Source organism: Alosa pseudoharengus, unplaced genomic scaffold (genome assembly GCF_046254945.1).
Source record: "Alosa pseudoharengus isolate Yale_2024_CS ecotype anadromous, Long Island Sound unplaced genomic scaffold, YU_APseudo_1.1 YU_APseudo_1.1_scf_3, whole genome shotgun sequence".
NCBI lineage: Eukaryota > Metazoa > Chordata > Actinopteri > Clupeiformes > Clupeidae > Alosa > Alosa pseudoharengus.
In genome coordinates this window covers 4381206-4401887 of record NW_027468718.1, presented here as the reverse complement: position 1 = coordinate 4401887, position 20682 = coordinate 4381206, and the positions used below count along the sequence as shown (strand labels likewise).

The 20682-nt window shown below is 40.6% G+C and overlaps 1 protein-coding gene across 1 annotated transcript in view; it reads left to right on the top strand.

The window, feature by feature from the left end:
- Positions 1 to 20682, top strand: part of LOC143099541 (myelin-oligodendrocyte glycoprotein-like) — a 31424-nt gene that overhangs the window by 892 nt on the left and 9850 nt on the right. Inside the window, exon 2 of the mRNA XM_076262493.1 lies at positions 22 to 55. Within this exon, the coding sequence (XP_076118608.1) occupies positions 31 to 55 (25 nt within the window). The 5' untranslated portion in view covers positions 22 to 30. The remainder of the gene's footprint in view (positions 1 to 21; positions 56 to 20682) is intronic.

Here is a 20682-nt window from a genome sequence, read left to right as displayed (position 1 = left end):
AGTGATCTGTGTCTGTTTCAGGAAGGCAAAATGGCAGCTGGGGGCTCAAACAACGGTAAGATATCAGTCCAAACTAAAGGTTCAATATTAGATCCAAATGCAACACAACTAAGTGTAGGAGATATGGACTACAATATCACAGTATCATCCATCTGTACGGTATTGATATGATATTATATAACCCTAATTCCAAAAATGTTGCGAAAAGGACATAGAAAATATATCAAATGTTGAAAAAGACACATTTGACTAAATTTGACTGGAAAATATAAGCACATTTTAACAACAAAAATAGGAACATTTCCCAACTAATTAGGTTAACTGGCACCATGATTGGGTATAATAAACTGCATCCCAGAGAGGCAGAGTCTCTTGATGTGGAGGTATTCATCACTCTGTAAACCTGTGTGGGCAGAGTCTCTTAGTAAAGATGTGGAGGTATTCATCACTGTAAACCTGTGTGGGCAGAGTCTCTTAGTAAAGATGTGGAGGTATTCATCACTCTGTAAACCTGTGTGGGCAGTCTCTTAGTAAAGATGTGGAGGTATTCTTCACTCTGTAAACCTGTGTGAGTCTTAGTAAAGATGTGGAGGTATTCATCACTCTGTAAACCTGTGTGAGTCTTAGTAAAGATGTGGAGGTATTCTTCACTCTGTAAACCTGTGTGAGTCTTAGTAAAGATGTGGAGGTATTCTTCACTCTGTAAACCTGTGTGAGTCTTAGTAAAGATGTGGAGGTATTCTTCACTCTGTAAACCTGTGTGAGTCTTAGTAAAGATGTGGAGGTATTCATCACTCTGTGTTAACCTGTTTGGGCAGAGTCTCTTAGTAAAGATGTGGAGGTATTCATCACTCTGTAAACCTGTGTGGGCAAATGATGAAACAATTTAGCAATATGACACGAGTGGGAGTGTGGTTGGTAAAGGATATCCACACCAGGGTTTCTGTTGTCTGGTAATTACCGGACATTGGCCGGAAAAAAAATGAAATGTCCGACAAAATTAAATCTCTCCGGTCAAATTGTCCGATTGAAATTGGCTAATAATCCCGTACCCTAATGCAATCTGAATTTGAGAATAAGCCTTAATATGTAAACCTAGGCTATATTATAGGCTACGTCCTCTGGCTATGTTTTTAAATGAACTGGCTCTACCGTTTGAAAAGTAAGCTATTAAACAACACGCATAGCCTGCTGCATTTCAAATAGGAAGCGCACGCTTAAAAAGTGGCGTTTCAAACATGGCCAGGCCCAGGCAGACTAGCCTTAAACGTTTTTTCAGAGGCCAGACGCGATGGATGATGATAAATTGGTAACGTCTGAAGCCTCAGATGTCCGGTCAACTCCACCACCACCAGATAAAAAGCAGAAGTGTCGGGCTTATGTCGGAATCAGTGACATTGGAAGTGGAGTTGCGGGGGGTGGTGCCGCTCCAATACACTGTCATTCTCCGTGTAGCCTACACTGGACATGCAAAGTGTTCTTTACCCAAAGCATACAGTAGGCCTATGAGTCTCTGTCTATGATCTGCAGGGCCTCCTCGACGAGGAGATTACCGGTCCGCGGATAATTTCTGGCACAATTAAACGGTATCATTGAACCGCGGCCGAAAGAAAAAGAAACGAAACATTTCCAAGATAGGAAACATTTCTTAATTTATTGTTATCAAATAAACAGGCATATCATTAGGGGGTAGTGGTGTGAGCGCTCATTCTTGTGTGTGCGCATCTGTGCAAGTTAAACAGTCACCATGAGATAAAGTGGGTAGCAGCAACAAACAACGTAGCCTACCGTGGTAAAGTTGGTTTTATATTGGACGTTGGATATTCGGCACATTCGAAAAATCTATTTAGCACTGACTACGAGGGTCGAGTTTGTGTCAAACCAACTTTAATGTGTTTAAACAAGGCCTGCCTATATTACACAAAGGTCCGTGTAACGCTTTGCAGTGCTTTGTTCTATTTGCTCCATCCATCTGATCCAAATAAAAAATGTGTTCAATAATCCAATTCTCAATTTTTTTTAACTGGTCAGCAAATAGATAATTGCTGCTATTTTCTAAATGTGTCATTAGTCAAGATAAAGAAAAAGACAGAAACTGGATTGGAAACAAAAGTAAAATTCAGTTAATATTGGATTTTTGCCCTTTTTACCGTTTTTGTTGGGGTGAACCACAAGCGTAGGGGGGTGCCCTGATACATATTGGCGCGCGGTGTTGGTGATCACATTTTATCAGCGGATGTAGAGATGGAGGCCTATCAAACACAGTTCAGCTTGCATCAAGGTGCCAAGCAATTGATAATGTCAGTTCGAGATCAGAACTTCAGATGCAGAGGGAGACATTGCTGCATCCTGATACCTATGAGTACGTGTGTAGAATGTTCATGTTCTGGGAGGCTTTGGAGACCTACATGATCCAATGGACTTGAGCCGTAGCCTATAGCAATGTAGGCTATTTGCTGTTGAAATTAATAAATAGATAAACTGATAAATTAGGCATACTCACTGTTGTGTCTTCGATTAGCCTAATGAAACGTCTAGCGTAAAGTGTTAAATAAGCAAAAATGTCCCATGTCAAACAGTGCTTGGGGTAGCCTCTATAGCCTAGACTGACGTCGATGGCAAAGAATTCTGCTTTGGGGAATTATTTGCTATGGTATGGCATGGCCATGGTATTCAAATATACTGTAGATATGTTCAACATAGGCTGAAAGTTATGTTTAACGTGCCATCTCCCAAAAATCGGCGAAGTTTTAGTTATTAATCACTAAAGTAATGAGTCAAAATCACGCACAACTTAGGCGGTGCTCTCTTCCACCATCTAGCCTAGCCCAGCTAGATGGTGTTCTCCCCCAGGTGCTCGTGGTTCAGTCCAACCAAAAGCTCAAAAAAGGAAAATTAGAAAATTGACGCATCATTTCAATTTTTAACTTCTGAACAGAAAACCGTAACTGTGCTTAATTGAAAATCAAAATATGCAACAATAACCCATTTACTGTGCCGTCCTAAAGAATGGATAACGGATTTTTAAGCCTATCTTTATATTTTTTCATGTGAATTCTGCAAATAGAACATAGCACTGCAAAGCGTTACACGGACCCACAAAGCTTCTTTTGCCCAAAAACCCATGTTTTGATTTTATGAATTTTTTATGCTGATAAAAGATTTCAATCTATTATCTTTTGACTTACCCATACTAAAACACATCTCCTGAACTCGCCTTACTGCCCTTTCTAGTACACAAAGCTTCTTTTTCCATAAAACCTACTCTTTGATTTTATACAATTTTTAATGTTAAATGTTTCAAATCTATTATGCGGCTTGCCCTTTTGACCTACCCATGTCAAAACACATCTGGTGAACTCGAATTACTGCTCTATATAGTACACAAAGCTTATTTTTCCCAAAAACCCATTCTTTGATTTTATAAATATTTTTTAATGTAAAAAAAATACTATAAATGCTTTAAATCTATTATGCGGCTTGACCTTTTGACCTACCCATGTCAAAACACATCTGTTGCACTCAGCTAAATGCCCTTCATAGTGCACAATGCTTCTTTTTTCCAGAAACTCACTCTTTGATTTTATATTAATTTTTTACTTTATAAAAATGCTATAAATATATTATGCGAATTGACCTTTTGACCTATCCATGTCAAAACACATCTGATGCACTCAGCTAACTGCCCTACATAATACACAAAGCTTATTTTGTCCAAAAACATACTCTTTGATTTCATATTAATTGTTTACTATTCAAAAATGCTATACATTTATTATGCGGCTTGACCTTTTGACCTACCCATGTCAAAACACATCTGCTGCACTCAGCTAACTGCCCTACATAATACACAAAGCTTATTTTGTCCAAAAACTTACTCTTTGATTTTATATTAATTTCTTTACTATTCAAAAAATGCTATAAATCTTTTATGCGACCTGACCTTTTGACCTACCCATGTCAAAACACATCTGCTGCACTCAGCTAACTACCCTACATAGTACACAAAGCTTCTTTTTTTCAAAAACGCACTCTTTGATTTTATATTAATTTTTTACTATTCAAAAATGCTATAAATCTATTATGCTGCTTGACCTTTTGACCTACCCATGTCAAAACACATCTGTTGCACTCAGCTAACTGCCCTACATAGTACACAAAGCTTATTTTTTTCAAAAACGCACTCTTTGATTTTATATTATTTTTTTACTATTCAAAAATGCTATAAATCTATTATGCGCCTTCACCTTTTGACCTACCCATGTCAAAACACATCTGTTGCAGTCAGCTAACTGCCCTACATAGTACACAAAGCTTCTTTTTTTCAAAAACGCACTCTTTGATTTTATATAATTTTTTTACTATTCAGAAATGCTATAAATCTATTATGCGGCTTGACCTTTTGACCTACCCATGTCAAAACACATCTGTTGTACTCAGCTAATTTCCCTTCATAGTACACAAAGCTTCTTTCTTCTAAAAACTCACTCTTTGATTTTATATTAATATTTTACTATTCAAAAATGCTATAAATCTATTATGCGCTTCCACTTTCAACCTACCCATGTTAAAACACGTCTGTTACACTCAACTAACTGCCCTTCATAATACACAAAGCTTCTTTTTTCCAAAAACTCCCTCTTTGATTTTATATATTTTTTTTACTGTAAAAAAATGTATATAAAATCAAAGAAGGAGTTTTGGAAAAAAAAGCTTTGTGTACTATGTAGGGCAGTTAGATGAGTGCAGCAGATGTGTTTTGAGATGGGTGGGTCAAAAGGGGATGGCACATAATAGATATATAAAAAAAAAATACAGTAAAAAAAATTATACAAAATCAAAGAAGGAGTTTTGGAAAAAATAAGCTTTGTGTACTGTGTAGGGCAGTTAGCTGAGTGCAACAGATGTGTATTGACATGGGTAGGTCAAAAGGTGAAGGCACATAATAGATTTATAGCATTTTTGAATAGTAAAAAAATAATATAAAATCAAAAAGTGCGTTTTTGAAAAAAGGAAGCTTTGTGTACTATGTAGGGCAGTTAGCTGAGTGCAACAGATGTGTTTTGACATGGGTAGGTCAAAAGGTCAAGCCGCATAATAGATTTATAGCATTTTTGAATAGTAAAAAAATAATATAAAATCAAAGAGTGCGTTTTTGAAAAAAAGAAGCTTTGTGTATTATGTAGGGCAGTTAGCTGAGTGCATCACATGTGTTTTGACATGGGTAGGTCAAAAGGTCAATTCGCATAATAGATTTATAGCATTTTTATAAAGTAAAAAATTAATATAAAATCAAAGAGTGAGTTTCTGGAAAAAAAGAAGCATTGTGCACTATGAAGGGCAGTTAGCTGAGTGCAACAGATGTGTTTTGACATGGATAGGTCAAAAAGTCAAGCCGCATAATAGATTTAAAGCATTTATAGCATTTTTTTTTACATTAAAAAATATTTATAAAATCAAACAATGGGTTTTTGGGAAAAATAAGCTTTGTGTACTATATAGAGCAGTAATCCGAGTTCACCAGATGTGTTTTGACATGGGTAGGTCAAAAGGGCAAGCCGCATAATAGATTTGAAACATTTAACATTAAAAATTGTATAAAATCAAAGAGTAGGTTTTAGGGAAAAAGAAGCTTTGTGTACTAGAAAGGGCAGTAAGGCGAGTTCAGGAGATGTGTTTTAGTATGGGTAAGTCAAAAGGTGAAGGGTCCGTGTAACGCTTATCAGTTCAATTTTCTATTCCAAAACTTAAAAATGGAAATTGGAAAATGTATTTCGATTTCCTAACATTGTGTTTTTTTGTTCGCCAGGTAAATACGCGAGTAAGATTTTGGAGTCGTTTTTTTTATTTTGAGCTTGATAGAAAATTGGATAATTGAAAAAATAGAAATTCGGAAAGGTTCTGTTCTGTATCTGCATGCGTCTCCGAAGCCAACCCCCTACTAACCCTCGCTGCTATGCCCTGATTAGTGGCTGCGCGCAGAAAACGCAGACGAGTCGTTGCGTTTCCGTGGGCTTTAAAATGGGCGAATGTTTGGTATCTCAGCTCATGTATGTACATTTTGGCAGGGGGGGGGGCTGTGGTTGTACACATTCTGTGGTTGTGGAATCTACACGTTCGGTGGTTGTACCGCTGCATTAAAAATAAGTCCCCACGTTACGTAGCTGGTCCAGTCAACAGAAAAGCTTGATGCTGAACCCTCGAGCAGTTTAAGCTCTCCCTGCTGCTCAATACGCTCCAATATGTGTGAGCCGAGCAGTACTAAATTAATTCATGATTTTCTCTCACTTAGGTCGTTTGTCCTAGGCTACTGATGTTGTCACTCTGCTCTGCTTGTGAAGCTGACCCTGGATTCAATAGCGTGGACTCTCTGCATTACAATTGTCTTTACAACAAGCAGAGGGGCATGACCACTGTAATTACAGAATTAATGTTACTATTGTTCTTGAGAAATGTAGACACTATGTGTTGTGGGACAGTTACACTCAAGCCTTATGTGCCTAGTTTCCCCCAGCATTTCATTTATATTCAACTCTGTAAGTTAGAGCTGAACTTTATCATTAAACTGTTGATGATCATGCAGTTTTGTGTAGCCTACATGACAATCAATGTTATATTTGCACCAACCCGGGACCTAGTCAATAAGAGATTGATGTTAGAAATGATTTACAAGAATATACAAATAATATCTTCCATAAAAAGGTATGTTACAAGGATACAAGGATACAAGGAAGTTTTTTGTCACATGCATATAGTTACTGGAAGTAAGAAATGCAGTGAAATTATGCCGGGGATGTGTGTTGGAGAAGCTTCCTGATGAAATAATGTGCTGTGTATGTGGGGGGGGGGGGGGGGGGGGCAGGGACTTACTATTGCAAGCAGAGTCCTGTATGTATGATGTATGTGAGTGATGACAGTGAAGATGTGTGTGTGGGCGGGAGGGGAGTGGAGCAGTGACTGTGTGTGTGTGTGTGTGTAGTGTGTGTGTGGGCAGTGTGCTGTAAGTATGTTGGGGATGTGTGTTGGAGAAGCTTCCTGATGAAATAATGTGCTGTGTATGTAGGGGGGGGCAGGGACTTACTATTGCAAGCAGAGTACTGTATGTATGATGTATGTGAGTGATGACAGTGAAGATGTGTGTGTGGGCGGGAGGGGAGTGGAGCAGTGACTGTGTGTGTGTGTAGTGTGTGTGTGGGTAGGTGGGGGCAGTGTGCTGTAAGTATGTAGAGGATGTGTGTTGGAGAAGATCCTGAAGACAATGTGCTGTGTATGTAGGGGGGGGGCAGTGTGCAGCAAGTATGTAGAGGAGGCTTACTGTAGCAAGCAGTGTGCTGTATGTATGTGAAGTGATGACAGTGATGATGTAAGTGTGTGTGTTGGGGATGGGGGTGGGGTGGGGGGTGCAGAAGGCTAGGCAATCAAGGACATGGGTAGATGGGGGAGAAATCAAAAATAATAAATAAAAAGTTCTATGGAGATGTGCAAAAGTTGGAGAAAGTCAGATATGTGTGTGTGTGTGTGTGTGTGTGTGTGTGTGTGTGTGTGTGTGTGTGTGTTTGTGTGTTTTGACGTGTGATGAAATAAGAAAATAAATAAAAAGGTCTGTAGCATAGGGAGAGGGATGTAAAAGTGCTAAAAGTCTTGTAGGTGTGTGTGTGTGTGTGGGGGGGGGGGGGGTGGGGGGTGGGGGGGGTCATGAGTGCTGAGTAGTGAATGAGTGCAAAGTCAGTATAGTGTGAGTTCAGAGTTGGGAAATGTTTGAGAGTGCTGAGGAGTGAATGTGTGCAAAGTCAGTATAGTGTGAGTTCAGAGTTTGGATGGCCTGGGGATAAAAACTTCTCCTAAGTCTCTCAGTTCTGGCTTTGTGACTACATAGGCGTCTTCTTGATTTCAGTGGTAGGCATAATCCATTGTTAGGATGAGAAGAGTCCTTCAGAATCTTTTGGGCTCTTAGGAGTACTCTTCTGGAATAGATATCTTGTAGAGCAGGGAGTTGAGTTCTTATAGTACGTTCAGCTGAGCGCACTACTCTCTGCAGAGTACTACAATCTCTAACTGTGGAGTTCCCATACCAGGTGATGATGCTACCAGTTAGAACACTCTCAACCGCTGAAGTGTAGAAGGCCTTCATGATGGATGTAGAAACTTTGAATTTCCTTAGCTGACGAAGGAAGTAGAGTCATTGTCTGGACTTCTTCAGAACATATTGAGTGTTAACAGTCCATGTTAAGTCTTCAGTAATGTGGACACCAAGGCATTTAAAACTTGTGACTCTCTCTACAGGTTGCCCGCTGATCATTAGTGGGGTGTAACTGTAGTTCTCCTGCTGCCTTCTGTAATCCACTACCATTTCCTTGGTTTTATTGATATTCAGTGTTAAGCTGTTAGATTGACACCACTGTGCCACCTCATCAACCTGATCCAAGTAGAGCTGTTCATTGCTGTTACTAATCAGGCCCAAGATCACTGTGTCATCTGCAAACTTGATGATGGAGGTATGACTACTGTTGGCTTTGCAGTCATGTGTGTAGATGTTGTACAGCAGTGGACTCAAAACACAGCCTTGGGGAGCACCAGTGCTGATGGTTAATGAGTCAGATGTCAGACCCCCCACTCTAACCACTTGTGAACGGTTGGTGAGGAAGTCAAATATCCAGTGACACAGGGTGGTGTTCAGTCCTAAGGCCTTCATCTTTGTGACCAAGGTGAGAGGTACTATCATGTTGAATGCTGAACTAAAGTCAATGAACAGCATCCTCACATAATTCCCATTCCCCTCCTCCAGGTGAGTTAAGGTGGTGTGCATGAGGTTTGAGATGGCATCCTCTGTAGACCTGTTGGCTCTGTAAGCAAATTGGAGGGGGTCGAAGGAGGCAGGGAGGGATGAGCAGATAATGTTTTTCACAAGCTTCTCAAAACACTTCATCACTGTAGACGTCAGGGCTACTGGGCGGTAGTCATTCAGACATGATGGACTTTTGTTTTTCGGTACTGGAACAATAACAGACTGCTTGAGGCAAGTAGGAACTGTCTCTTGAGCCAATGATGTGTTAAAGATATAAGTGAACACAGGAGCTAACTGAGCAGCGCAGGATTTCAAAACCCTGTTAGAAATTCCATCCGGTCCAATAGCTTTTCTACAATTTACCCTCCTAAAGGCATTGCTCACATCGACCTCAGAGACACAGAAAGGTGCATCCTCATTTGCTTCACATGCTGCAGCTAGTCCAATATAGTCTGTGTTTTTCATGTCAAAGCGAGCATAAAAAGCATTAAGTTCATCAGGGAGGGCTTTACTCACATTCATCATAGGAGGGGACTTTATACAACAGGTCAAAGCAAATGTAAATAAATAAATACCAACAGACAATAGGGTCAGGTCAAACCGAGTGTTTTTAATAGGACAAACATGAACCTATGTGTGACAGTGTGATGTTTGTGCAGGGGGCATAAACATCACACATGTTTTGAAACCTACTACTTAAAACTAAAAATATTTAGGTAAATGCAGTACATTGTCACTTGTGTTTCAATACAGCGTCAAACAAAGCTGTGGGAAATTAAGCTATGAACAGCTAAGTATTAAGTTATGGACAGTTTGCAGAGAAGAAAAAAACAATGCTGCCTTTGTTTGCTGCCCATACTATACCATGGAAAGGTGTTCCTGATGTCCTGTTTGCGAACAGCCTGCGAACATCCAGAGTACCTCTGGAGCTACTTCCACCTGCTGAAGTTGTTGCAGCACATTACATCGCTGAAGGCGGGCACCTGACCCAACCCACAGACTTTGGGCATGACCCTCTGTATGGGAGTGCAGATTTACAGCAGTTGCGGTACATTCACTTTTCAACAGCTTATCCCAGCTTTGAAGACATCTTCTACAGCACAGTCATGGGGGACAATGTTTTTTCACACAGGCCCTGCTTTCATACATTGATATTACAAACAGACTCAGTAGGAATTACCTTTAAACTTTCCATGAACTATGTCACATCTGTTTGCAAGAGAATTGTGAGGTTTTAATGCAACAATGTTCCACACAGTCCTGTTAATTTCCCACAGGTTTGTTTGACGCTGTATTGAAACACAAGTGACAATGTACTGCATTTACCTAAATATTTTTAGTTTTAGTTTTAAGTAGTAGGTTTCAAAACATGTGCGATGTTTATGCCCCCTGCACAAACATCACACTGTCACACATAGGTTCATGTTTGTCCTATTAAAAACACTTGGTTTGACCTGACCCTATTGTCTGTTGGTATTTATTTATTTATTTACATTTGCTTTGACCTGTTGTATGTACTCTAACATACCTTATTATGGAAGATATTATTTGTATATTCTTGTAAATCATTTCTAACATCAATCTCTTATTGACTAGGTCCCGGGTTGGTGCAAATATAACATTGATTGTCATGTAGGCTACACAAAACTGCATGATCATCAACAGTTTAATGAGAAAGTTCAGCTCCAACTTACAAAGTTGAATATAAATGAAATGCTGGGGGAAACTAGGCACATAAGGCATGAGTGTAACTGTCCAACAACACATAGTGTCTACATTTCTCAACAACAGTAGTAACATGAATTCTGTAATTGCAGTGGTCATGCCCCTCTGCTTGTTGTAAAGACAATTGTAATGCAGAATTAATGTTGCAACTGTTGCTGAGAAGAGTCCACGCTATTGAATCCTCCTGGGATCAGCTTCACAAGCAGAGCAGAGTGACAGCAGGGAGAGCTTAAACTGCTAGAGGGTTCAGCATCAAGCTTTTCTGTTGACTGGACCAGCTACGTAACGTGGGGACTTTTATTTTGAATGCAGCGGTACAGCCACCGAACGTGTAGATTCCACAACCACAGAATGTGTACAACCACAGCCCCCCCCCACACACCTGCCAAAATGTACATACATGAGATACCAAACATTCGCCCATTTTAAAGCCCACGGAAACGACTCGTCTGCGTTTTCTGCGCGCAGCCACTAATCAGGGAATAGCAGCGAGGGTTGGTAGGGGGTTGGCTTCGGAGACGCATGCAGATACAGAACAGAACCTTTCCGAATTTCTATTTTTTCAATTATCCAATTTTCTATCAAGCTCAAAATAAAAAAAACGACTCCAAAATCTTACTCGCGTATTTACCTGGCGAACAAAAAAACACAATGTTAAGAAATCGAAATACATTTTCCAATTTCCATTTTTAAGTTTTGGAATAGAAAATTGAACTGATAAGCGTTACACGGACCGTGAAGCCGCATAATAGATTGAAATCTTTTATCAGCATAAAAAATTCATAAAATCAAAACATGGGTTTTTGGACAAAATAAGCTTTGTGTAATATAGGCAGGCCTAGTTTAAACACATTAAAGTTGGTTTGAAACAAACTCGACCCTCGTAGTCAGTGCTAAATAGATTTTTCGAATGTGTCGAATATCCAACGTCCAATATAAAACCAACTTTACCATGGTACGTAGCCTTTTTAAAACAACGAACGAAGCGGACTCTTGCTGTCCATGTAAAGATAGGCCTACTGGCTAGATCTTGTTGTTTAAGTTAGGCTAATGAACATGTTGCATTCTATACAGCCTGATTATGTCATTCTTTAAGCTACATAGCCTGTCTCCAGTTTTCCTTAATTTGACTAATTAAGAAGCGATAATAGGATATTTGACCGGCATATTATCAAAATGTCCGGAAAACGATACCTCTGCCGTTCACTTTGACCGGCACCATTTTTTTCTAGCGGAAACTCTGATCCACACGTCTGTAATTCGTACGAGGCCATTACTGAATTTGGAATTTTCATTAGTTGTCAGTTATAATCATCAAAATTAAAATAAATAAACATTTGCAATATATCAGTCTGTGTGTAATGAATGAATATAATATACACGTTTCAGTAATGGAATTACTGACATAAATTCACTTTTTAAAAAAGTCTCCTCCAGCTGAAGGAGACATCAACTCACGTAGTAAAAGAAGTTCGTGCCACAAATCCCTTAGCCAATCATATCGCCAGAAAGCCTATGATGTAGCGTTTGACACGGTGACGGTGCATAATAATAAATTATAGTAATTTGACATAAACAGAGCATGGTGGTAATAAAGTTATATAATGATAACAAACAGAAAGAAACCCCTGACCACACATATCTACGGGGAAATGGATCTTGCCTGACTCCCTACCAGAAACAAAAGACAAGTTTTGTTAACACTCTATAATAAGGTATCATAAATAGCAAACTAGTAATTACCTAACCCTTTGTTAATATGTGTTAATTATAGTGGATTCCATCCACTATCTTGAAATCTCCTGGCTTCTTCTTCTTATTATTATTATAGTGGATGGAATCCACTATCTTGAAATCTCCTGGCTGCTTCTTCTTCTTCTTCTTCTTATTATTATTATTATAACCTTTTTTTCTTTTTATCTTTTCAAGAATGAATGCAACTGAAATTGCCTGAAATTTGGTATGAGTGTTTGTATGGAGTCAAAGATGAAGTGAAATGATGTTGGAGGTCAAATGTCAATGTGAAAAACACCTTGAGTGTTATATCTCAAGAACGCTTTGACACACAAGGTTTTTTGGTACGAGAGTTTGTATGAACTCAAAGATTAAGTGATTCAGTGTTTTTTTTCCAGGAATCTCCCTACCAACATTAAGCCAGCAGCTTTCCATCCACTATTGTAATTCCTCTGGCACTACATTTTCTAGTTGTTACTTGTGGTATCCTGATATTTATGTTGCACTACCTGCAGTACCACTCCACACCACAAGAGGTTCAGTTGACCTTCAGGGTCATTAGGTATATTGAGTTGATGAAATACTAGATAGAAAAAGTAATAACCTGCTGTTTGGATGCCCTGTCACGTTCGTAATGGAATAAATGATAACTACGATTATCCTGAGTGATTCAGTCTTTAAAACACTGAAGTTACCACATATTGGCGACGAGGATGGGATAAGTGCCAGTTTGAAGACGGATGCTACTGGATGAGTTCAGAGGGCTGAAGGTGGGACGAAGTTGCTAACAGAGAATTCGAGGGGCTAACAGTGGACCGGAGGATTCATAGAGACAAACGCAAAGATGACTACGGTGATAGGCACCCTTTCTGCCTTTGACGTAAAGGAACAGACATGGGAAGAGTATTGTGAGATACTAGAGCAGTTTTTTGAAGCTAACGGAATTGATGACGGAGAGAAGCAGAGGGCTATCCTCATCAGCGTGGTGGGACCAGCCACATACAAGCTCATAAGGAACCTGGTGAGTCCAGATAAGCCCAGCTCGAAAACATACAGTCAGTTAAAAACTTTAATGAAAGAGCACTTCAACCCCAAACCAAGCGAAATCGTGCAGAGATATAAATTTGACTCGCGCTCCCGCCAGTCTACGGAGACCGTCAGTGCATACGTAGCAGAATTGAGACGATTAGCACATGATTGTAACTATAGTACTACACTGGAACAGATGTTAAGAGACCGGCTTGTGTGCGGTATTAATGATGACAGGATTCAAAGACGCTTGCTATCCGAAACAGACTTGACTTTTGAGAAAGGATTCAAAATTGCAGTAGCTGCAGAAGCTGCTAGTAAAAATGTTCAAGACCTACATAAGGCACCGTTAGCATGCAACAGCATGAAGACAGAGGGAACATTGAAAAAGGAGGGAGAATGGAAAAAGAGAGATAAAGAATGCTATCGATGTCATGGGAAGCAACACAGCGCAGCTGAGTGCAAATTTAAGGAGGCAAAGTGTCACTGTTGTGGGAAAGTAGGACACATAGCTAAGACTTGCCGAAATAAAAATAAAGAAGGCGCACGACCCATTGAAAAGAAAGCATACAGAGCTGAGCGGCGTTCACGTCCACATCGATCACATAATGTAGACTGCGAAAGGCAGGATGACGATAGATCTGAAGAGGAAGCATTCACATTAGCCTGCATGAAAACGGAGACATCAATTCAGAGAATAAAACCGTTTGAAGTGACTATGGAAGTGAATAAGAAGACAGTACATTTTGAAATTGATACAGGATGTAGTGTAAGCATAATGAATGAGATGAAGTTCAAGGAGATGTGGAACGAGAAGCAACGCCCTCAAATAAAACAAACTAAACTTTTACTTAAGTCATATACAGGGGAGAAAATCAAAGTAGCGGGGGTAGCCGAAGTTGAAGTAAACTATGAGCAGCAGGTGAAGACATTGCCCCTAGTGGTGGTTAAAGGTACAGGACCTAGCTTGTTAGGAAGAGGATGGCTAGAGGCGCTAAAGCTGAAGTGGGAAGAAATAAAAAATGTGAGAACAGAGGCACAGAGTCTACAGGAAGTGCTCATGAGAAATGAGGATGTTTTCAAGCAGGAGTTAGGCATGTTGAAAGGCATGAAAGCAACCATTCGAGTGTCTGCTGAAGCACAGCCTAAATTCTATCGGCCCCGCTCAGTTCCTTACGCCATGAGGGCAAAAGTAGAAGAGGAGATAGATAGGCTGCTGAAGGAGGACATTATAGCTCCCGTTAAATACGCTGAGTGGGCTGCACCCATAGTTCCTGTCTTAAAGCCAAATGGTTCGGTCAGAATATGCAGAGATTACAAACTAACAGTTAACGCTGGCCTGCGACTTCACAGAAGCAAGTGTGCATTTCTACGAAATGAGGTTAAATACCTTGGTCACGAAGTCAATGCTGAAGGCTTACATCCCGTACAGAGTAAGGTGAGAGCCATAGAGGAAGCTCCACCGCCAACCACAGTGACGGAGCTAAAGGCATATCTGGGTCTGTTGAATTATTATAACAAGTTCCTCCCTAGTCTCGCTACACACTTAGCCCCGTTACACAAGCTGCTGAGGAAAGATGTTTCTTGGACCTGGAACAACGAGCAGGAAGAAGCTTTTCAGAACTCAAAACAGTTGCTGAAGTCAGCTAAAGTCCTAGGTCACTATTCAGCGGACAAAGACTTGGTGCTAGCGTGTGACGCATCGCCATACGGAATAGGCGCCGTACTGTCACATGTCATGGAAGACGGTAGTGAAAAGCCTTTAGGCTTCATGTCACGCACGCTAACACCAGCAGAGAAGCGCTACTCACAGCTCGACAAGGAGGGGTTAGCTATCATTTTCGGGATCAAGAGGTTTCACAAATATATCTACGGACGAACATTCACAATCAGCACTGACCACAAACCACTGATATCACTCTTTCACGAAAAAAAGCCAGTGCCACAGATGGGGTCACCAAGAGTGCAGAGGTGGGCAACACTCCTGAGAGCTTATGAGTACAAAATCATATACAAACCTGGGAAGGAACATGCAAATGCAGACGCACTGAGCAGGTTGCCACTGCCACAAACAGGGGAAGAGGACGACACAGACCAGGTCCTCATGTTGGAGGTCATGGAGGACCCACCTATCACGACAACACAGGTTAGACAGTGGACAGCTAAGGACGAAACACTCTCCCAAGTGCTAGTCTGGTGTCTGAAAGGATGGCCAAGAGAGGTGGATACAATGTACAAACCCTACAGTCAGAGAAGACTGGAGCTGAGTGTGAAAGATGGGTGTGTGCTCTGGGGGGCGAGAGTGGTCGTTCCGCAGAGAGGTAGGAAAGCCATTTTAAAACAGTTACACCACACACACCCAGGTATATCTAGAATGAAGGGCTTAGCACGTTCATACGTTTGGTGGCCAGGGATGGATTCCGAAATTGAGAAAGAAGTACAGTCCTGCCATACGTGTCAGGAAAGCAGAAATCCTCCAGCAGGAGAGCCGCTACACCCATGGGAGTGGCCTGAGACACCCTGGAGCCGACTGCATATTGATTACGCCGGCCCTTTTCTAGGGAAAATGTTCCTTGTCATTGTAGATGCACACTCCAAATGGATTGACGTGTATCCAGCAAGTACAGCAACAAGTCAAGTTACCATCGTAAAGCTCAGACAGTGCTTTAGCATACATGGCCTGCCCCAGACCTTAGTATCGGATAACGGAACTTGCTTCACAAGCCAAGAGTTTAAAGCATTCCTGAAACAGAATGGCATACAGCACATAACATCCGCACCATTCCATCCGGCATCGAACGGCCTAGCGGAAAGAGCTGTACAGTCGTTCAAACAAGGAATAAAGAAAATAAAAGGAGACACCTTGGAAACAAGAATAGCTAGATTTTTGTTCAATTATAGAATCACACCGCAAACCACGACTGGATTGTCACCAGCTGAAATGCTTATGTCCAGGAGATTGCGCTCCACACTGGATCTTCTACTACCTGATGTGAAGTCAAAGTTACGTAAGAAACAACTCAAGCAGAAAGAACAACATGACACACATAGTAAGTGGAGGAGTTTTTCTCCTGGTGATGATGTGTACATCCGAAACTACAGTCATGGACCCCGTTGGATACCCGCGGTCGTTGAAGAGAACACAGGACCTGTATCCTATACTGTACAGACCGGAGATGGACGAGTCATGAGACGCCATGTTGACCAAATCAGAAAACGGCATGCAACAGTGAGCAGGGAAACGCCCATTCCCGAGGTGACTGTGGAGCCTACCAGTCTTCAGGTTCCAGATCCAGTTTTGGAGGCCCTGCCTGCAGACTCTGCTGTCACTACTTCGGTCCGAGAGAAAATGACTGTTCCTGAGACAGCCCAAGCACACCCTTCAGCTGTTGAACAGCCAGATGCAGGAGGAGATCCACTACCTGTGCTGCGCCGCTCCGAGCGCACAAGACAGACTCCTGCTTACCTGAAAGACTTTGTGAAATAGTAGTGAGATCTCTCAAGCAAGAGCAAGAATGTGCTCTGGGACTCACTGGAAGGATGGTAGTCTACCCACCTTCCTAGTTGTTTCTGTTTCTAATTCTGTTCTACTAAAAAAAAAAAAAGGAAACGTGAGAGTTTGCCAGAATGTGTATGTTTGTGTTAACTGTGAGATCAGACAGTCTAGGAGTGTTTGATGTTAATGTAGTTTTGCTTTCTGTGTTAACAGGATTAAGTACAATGTCACCCATACAGTACAATTGGGATTAGTTGGGGGAATACATGATGTTTAATCACTGGAGTAGTTTTTCTCTTAAGGGGGAAGGGATGTGGTATCCTGATATTTATGTTGCACTACCTGCAGTACCACTCCACACCACAAGAGGTTCAGTTGACCTTCAGGGTCATTAGGTATATTGAGTTGATGAAATACTAGATAGAAAAAGTAATAACCTGCTGTTTGGATGCCCTGTCACCTTCGTAATGGAATAAATGATAACTACGATTATCCTGAGTGATTCAGTCTTTAAAACACTGAAGTTACCACATTACTAAAATATCTATTTGGCACAAGTTAATAGGTTTTTCATCATTAATTAAATATTAGTTGTTTGCATAAAATCTGTATGTTAATGTTTTAACAAATCTATTAACTAATATTGTATTAATATTTGTTAATAGTTAACTAAATGTCTTTTTGGCACTAATTAACAGTTATTTCTTACATCATTTAAATGTTAAATGTTTATTTACAAACTATATGTTAATATAAATGTTAATGACATATTATTATTTAAAATTGTTATTAAACTGTGCTTCTGTCCATCCCATTATGAACCACTCCTCATAGGACTTTTACAATAAAGTTGGTTAAGCTTAATTAATATATTAGTAATATAGGGGAGCGCGGGGCACAAAGTAACGCGGGGTTAAATGTAACACGGACTTTTTCCCTATTTGAAGGGGGTTGATCGAGGCATGCTATTGGTCAGTTAATCACATTACTATGAGACGGTGTTCCACAAATTTTCAGTCAGTATGGACGTGTTTCCACGTAGATCTGCAGCAAAACGCCTTTTGAAGACATCAACTTTAATGTCTAGGTGGTACTTGTCTTTCCATTACTGAGTTGTGGGTGCAGCTCACTGACTCCAATCTTCTATCATCTTAATAACCGTCTTGTAGGCTAAAAATGAACACCGTTTTGAAACATGTAGCCAACTCATAGCAGGAGCTAGCTTATCTTATAACAAACGTGACCCAGCGGGGTTAGTTGTAACGCGCTGTTACAACTAAGCCACTCATACTGTACAATGATGTTGCAATACAAAAATATGCGCGTATTAGTGTTAGTTTAGTTAGTTGTTGTGATGTTTTGCATTTTGCCTCATGTGTTTTCAGGTTTGAGGGCTTTTCTTGGCAGGATTGACCTTGGTAAGACTCTTTGCTTCCATTGGCGCATATTTCTCATGTTATTTCTCCGTATAGAAAATAAAGTCAATTTTCGACACACGTCTGTTGTTAGTTCATGACTTATGTATCATAAATAGTCAGATCCTATTCTATCATACACATTCAGATACATTTATTGAATTCATTTAATTAAAAACAGCCGTTGGGATGAGTGTTACAACTAACCCCGCATATGGGGCAGGTTGTAACATTTCACCTATCGCCACTCTCGGTGGAATTGTAAAAGAACAGTAGCTCCTACAAACAAACTTCCAGTGCATATGTGTAACAGAGATATGTATGTTGCTTGTTAAAAAGTATAACTAGTGAAACTCAAATGATTTTAGAATTATTTAGCCATAACCAAAAAGTGTTACTTTGTGCCCCGCGCTCCCCTATACTGTAGCTATCAGCGTGGGGCCCCTTATAATAAAGTTGGTTAAGTAAGGGATAATGGACGACACAGTGGTCTGTTTTCACAGAAGTTAATGCACGGTCGAGGTTGTAAAACGGCCCCGACGCGAAGCGGAGGGCCGTTTAAACCTCGTAGTGCATTAACTTCTGTGAACAGACCACCGTGGAGTCCATTATCCCGCTTATTCCACTGTTGCCACTTGCGTTGTCTTCATTTCCTGTTACAATTTAAACGTTTTAATCGCTAAAACTGTCTTGTTTGTAGAACTAATTTCTTCCGACACATATCAACTAATTTCTCAACTCACAGGACAAACTGCCGTTACTAGTTCTAAATGGATGGTTGCTACGGCCAAAGGCCAGTCGTTAGTTCTATCTCTCCCGTTGTCAAGCGGGCGTATCCCAAGATTCTGATGAACTTTAGCTTTGAAACATCGCTATTTTACTTAGCCTGCTGTCATCCATCTAGCTAAAAGCCACCTCCGTCATATGCTACAATCAGACCCGGCGGCAGACACAAATTCACGGACGGGCATTACACCTTTCTAGGGGGGGCACGGGAACTTAAATTGATCACGGTAGTTTAAGCTGACACTTGACAAAACATTCTAATTTGAAAATGTAGATGCAATTGTTGTAAAATGGTGCAGCTCCTTTAAACACTAGACAGAGGGTCACCAATTACAGGACAGCCAACCACAGAGGTATCCAATAAGGATGAAGTGGAAGAAGAGGAGCGCAAACTCTCACACAACCAACCACTGGCAGTAGGGTGCCTTATACACCCCACAATAAGGCCATAAACCATAGATTCCATAAATTCTCCATAAAGCTAATCAGAAAAGCTTGGACCACATAACCATGTTACCAAACGTGTGTATGACCTCAACTCTGACTATGTCATGAAAAAACCAAAACACTGACCTGCAGATAGCCTGCATAGATGGACGTGTGTGAACAATATCTTGACATAGTTTGAGTCTGTCAACTGGCTTGAGAATGCGACCAAAGTTAGACCTCACCTGTGCGGATGTACTAGGATTTTCAGACTGTGAGACATAAGCTATTGTATCAACATCGTTCATGTGATTAGCTTTGTCTGTCTGTGTATTACTAATCTGTGTAGATATAATATTATAATCCGATATTACTATATTACTAATATATTAATTAAGCTTAACCTACTTTATTATAAGGGGCCCCACACTGATAGCAATATATTACTAATATATTAATTAAGCTTATTCCACTGCTTGGTTGAATTTCCCATTGTCCTACGTAATTTAGAACGACCATTAACCGTATGTTATCTGCACACCTATGAAGTAGATCCATTTTGTTGGCTGTATCACACTTGTATATTAATTCGCCGAACTCGTTGTGAAGTTTAAATGAACTGTCACGTTGCATCCGAGCTGTAAAATGCAGACGTTCAGAACATTGCAACATTGTAGCCAGTCCCGGCGGCATGGGCGGGCTTTGGGGGGCCAGGCCCGTCCTGGAGGTCATCTGTGCCCGCCCTGGACGAGCTTGGCTGCTCCAACCAACCCCAATCCCATAAATTGATTTTGAACACTTATTAAATGTAGGCCTATATTATACGTTTGTCAACCTAGCAAGTAGCAAATAAAACTTGTAAAATCTGTATTATTCCGTAGCTAATTAATCAGGAACATTAGGTAAGCCCATCACCTAAATGGAGAGGAGGTTACGTGGCGCAGTCTACTTCACTTCTGCACTAACCCCTGTCATCCGATGATCGGCTCGCAGGGCAGGCTATATCTCATATCGTAGTTAGTACCTAGAAGTAGGCCTAGTATACTATAGCTTCTGGGTTTGTTTGATAGCGTTAACCTTTACTGTTTTTTTCTTCTGACCTAGTCGGAGAACAGGGAGCTTGTTACCACTCCAGGGCCGAAGTTATCCGTAACTTCGGGGCTAACTCCCTAACACTCTATCTGAAAGTGGTTAGCAAATGAACGAGGATTTTGGTTTTATCTGCGGATTTATTTTTGCATTATTTTGAATATGACTAGCTCCAGTCTTAACAGCACGTCTACTTT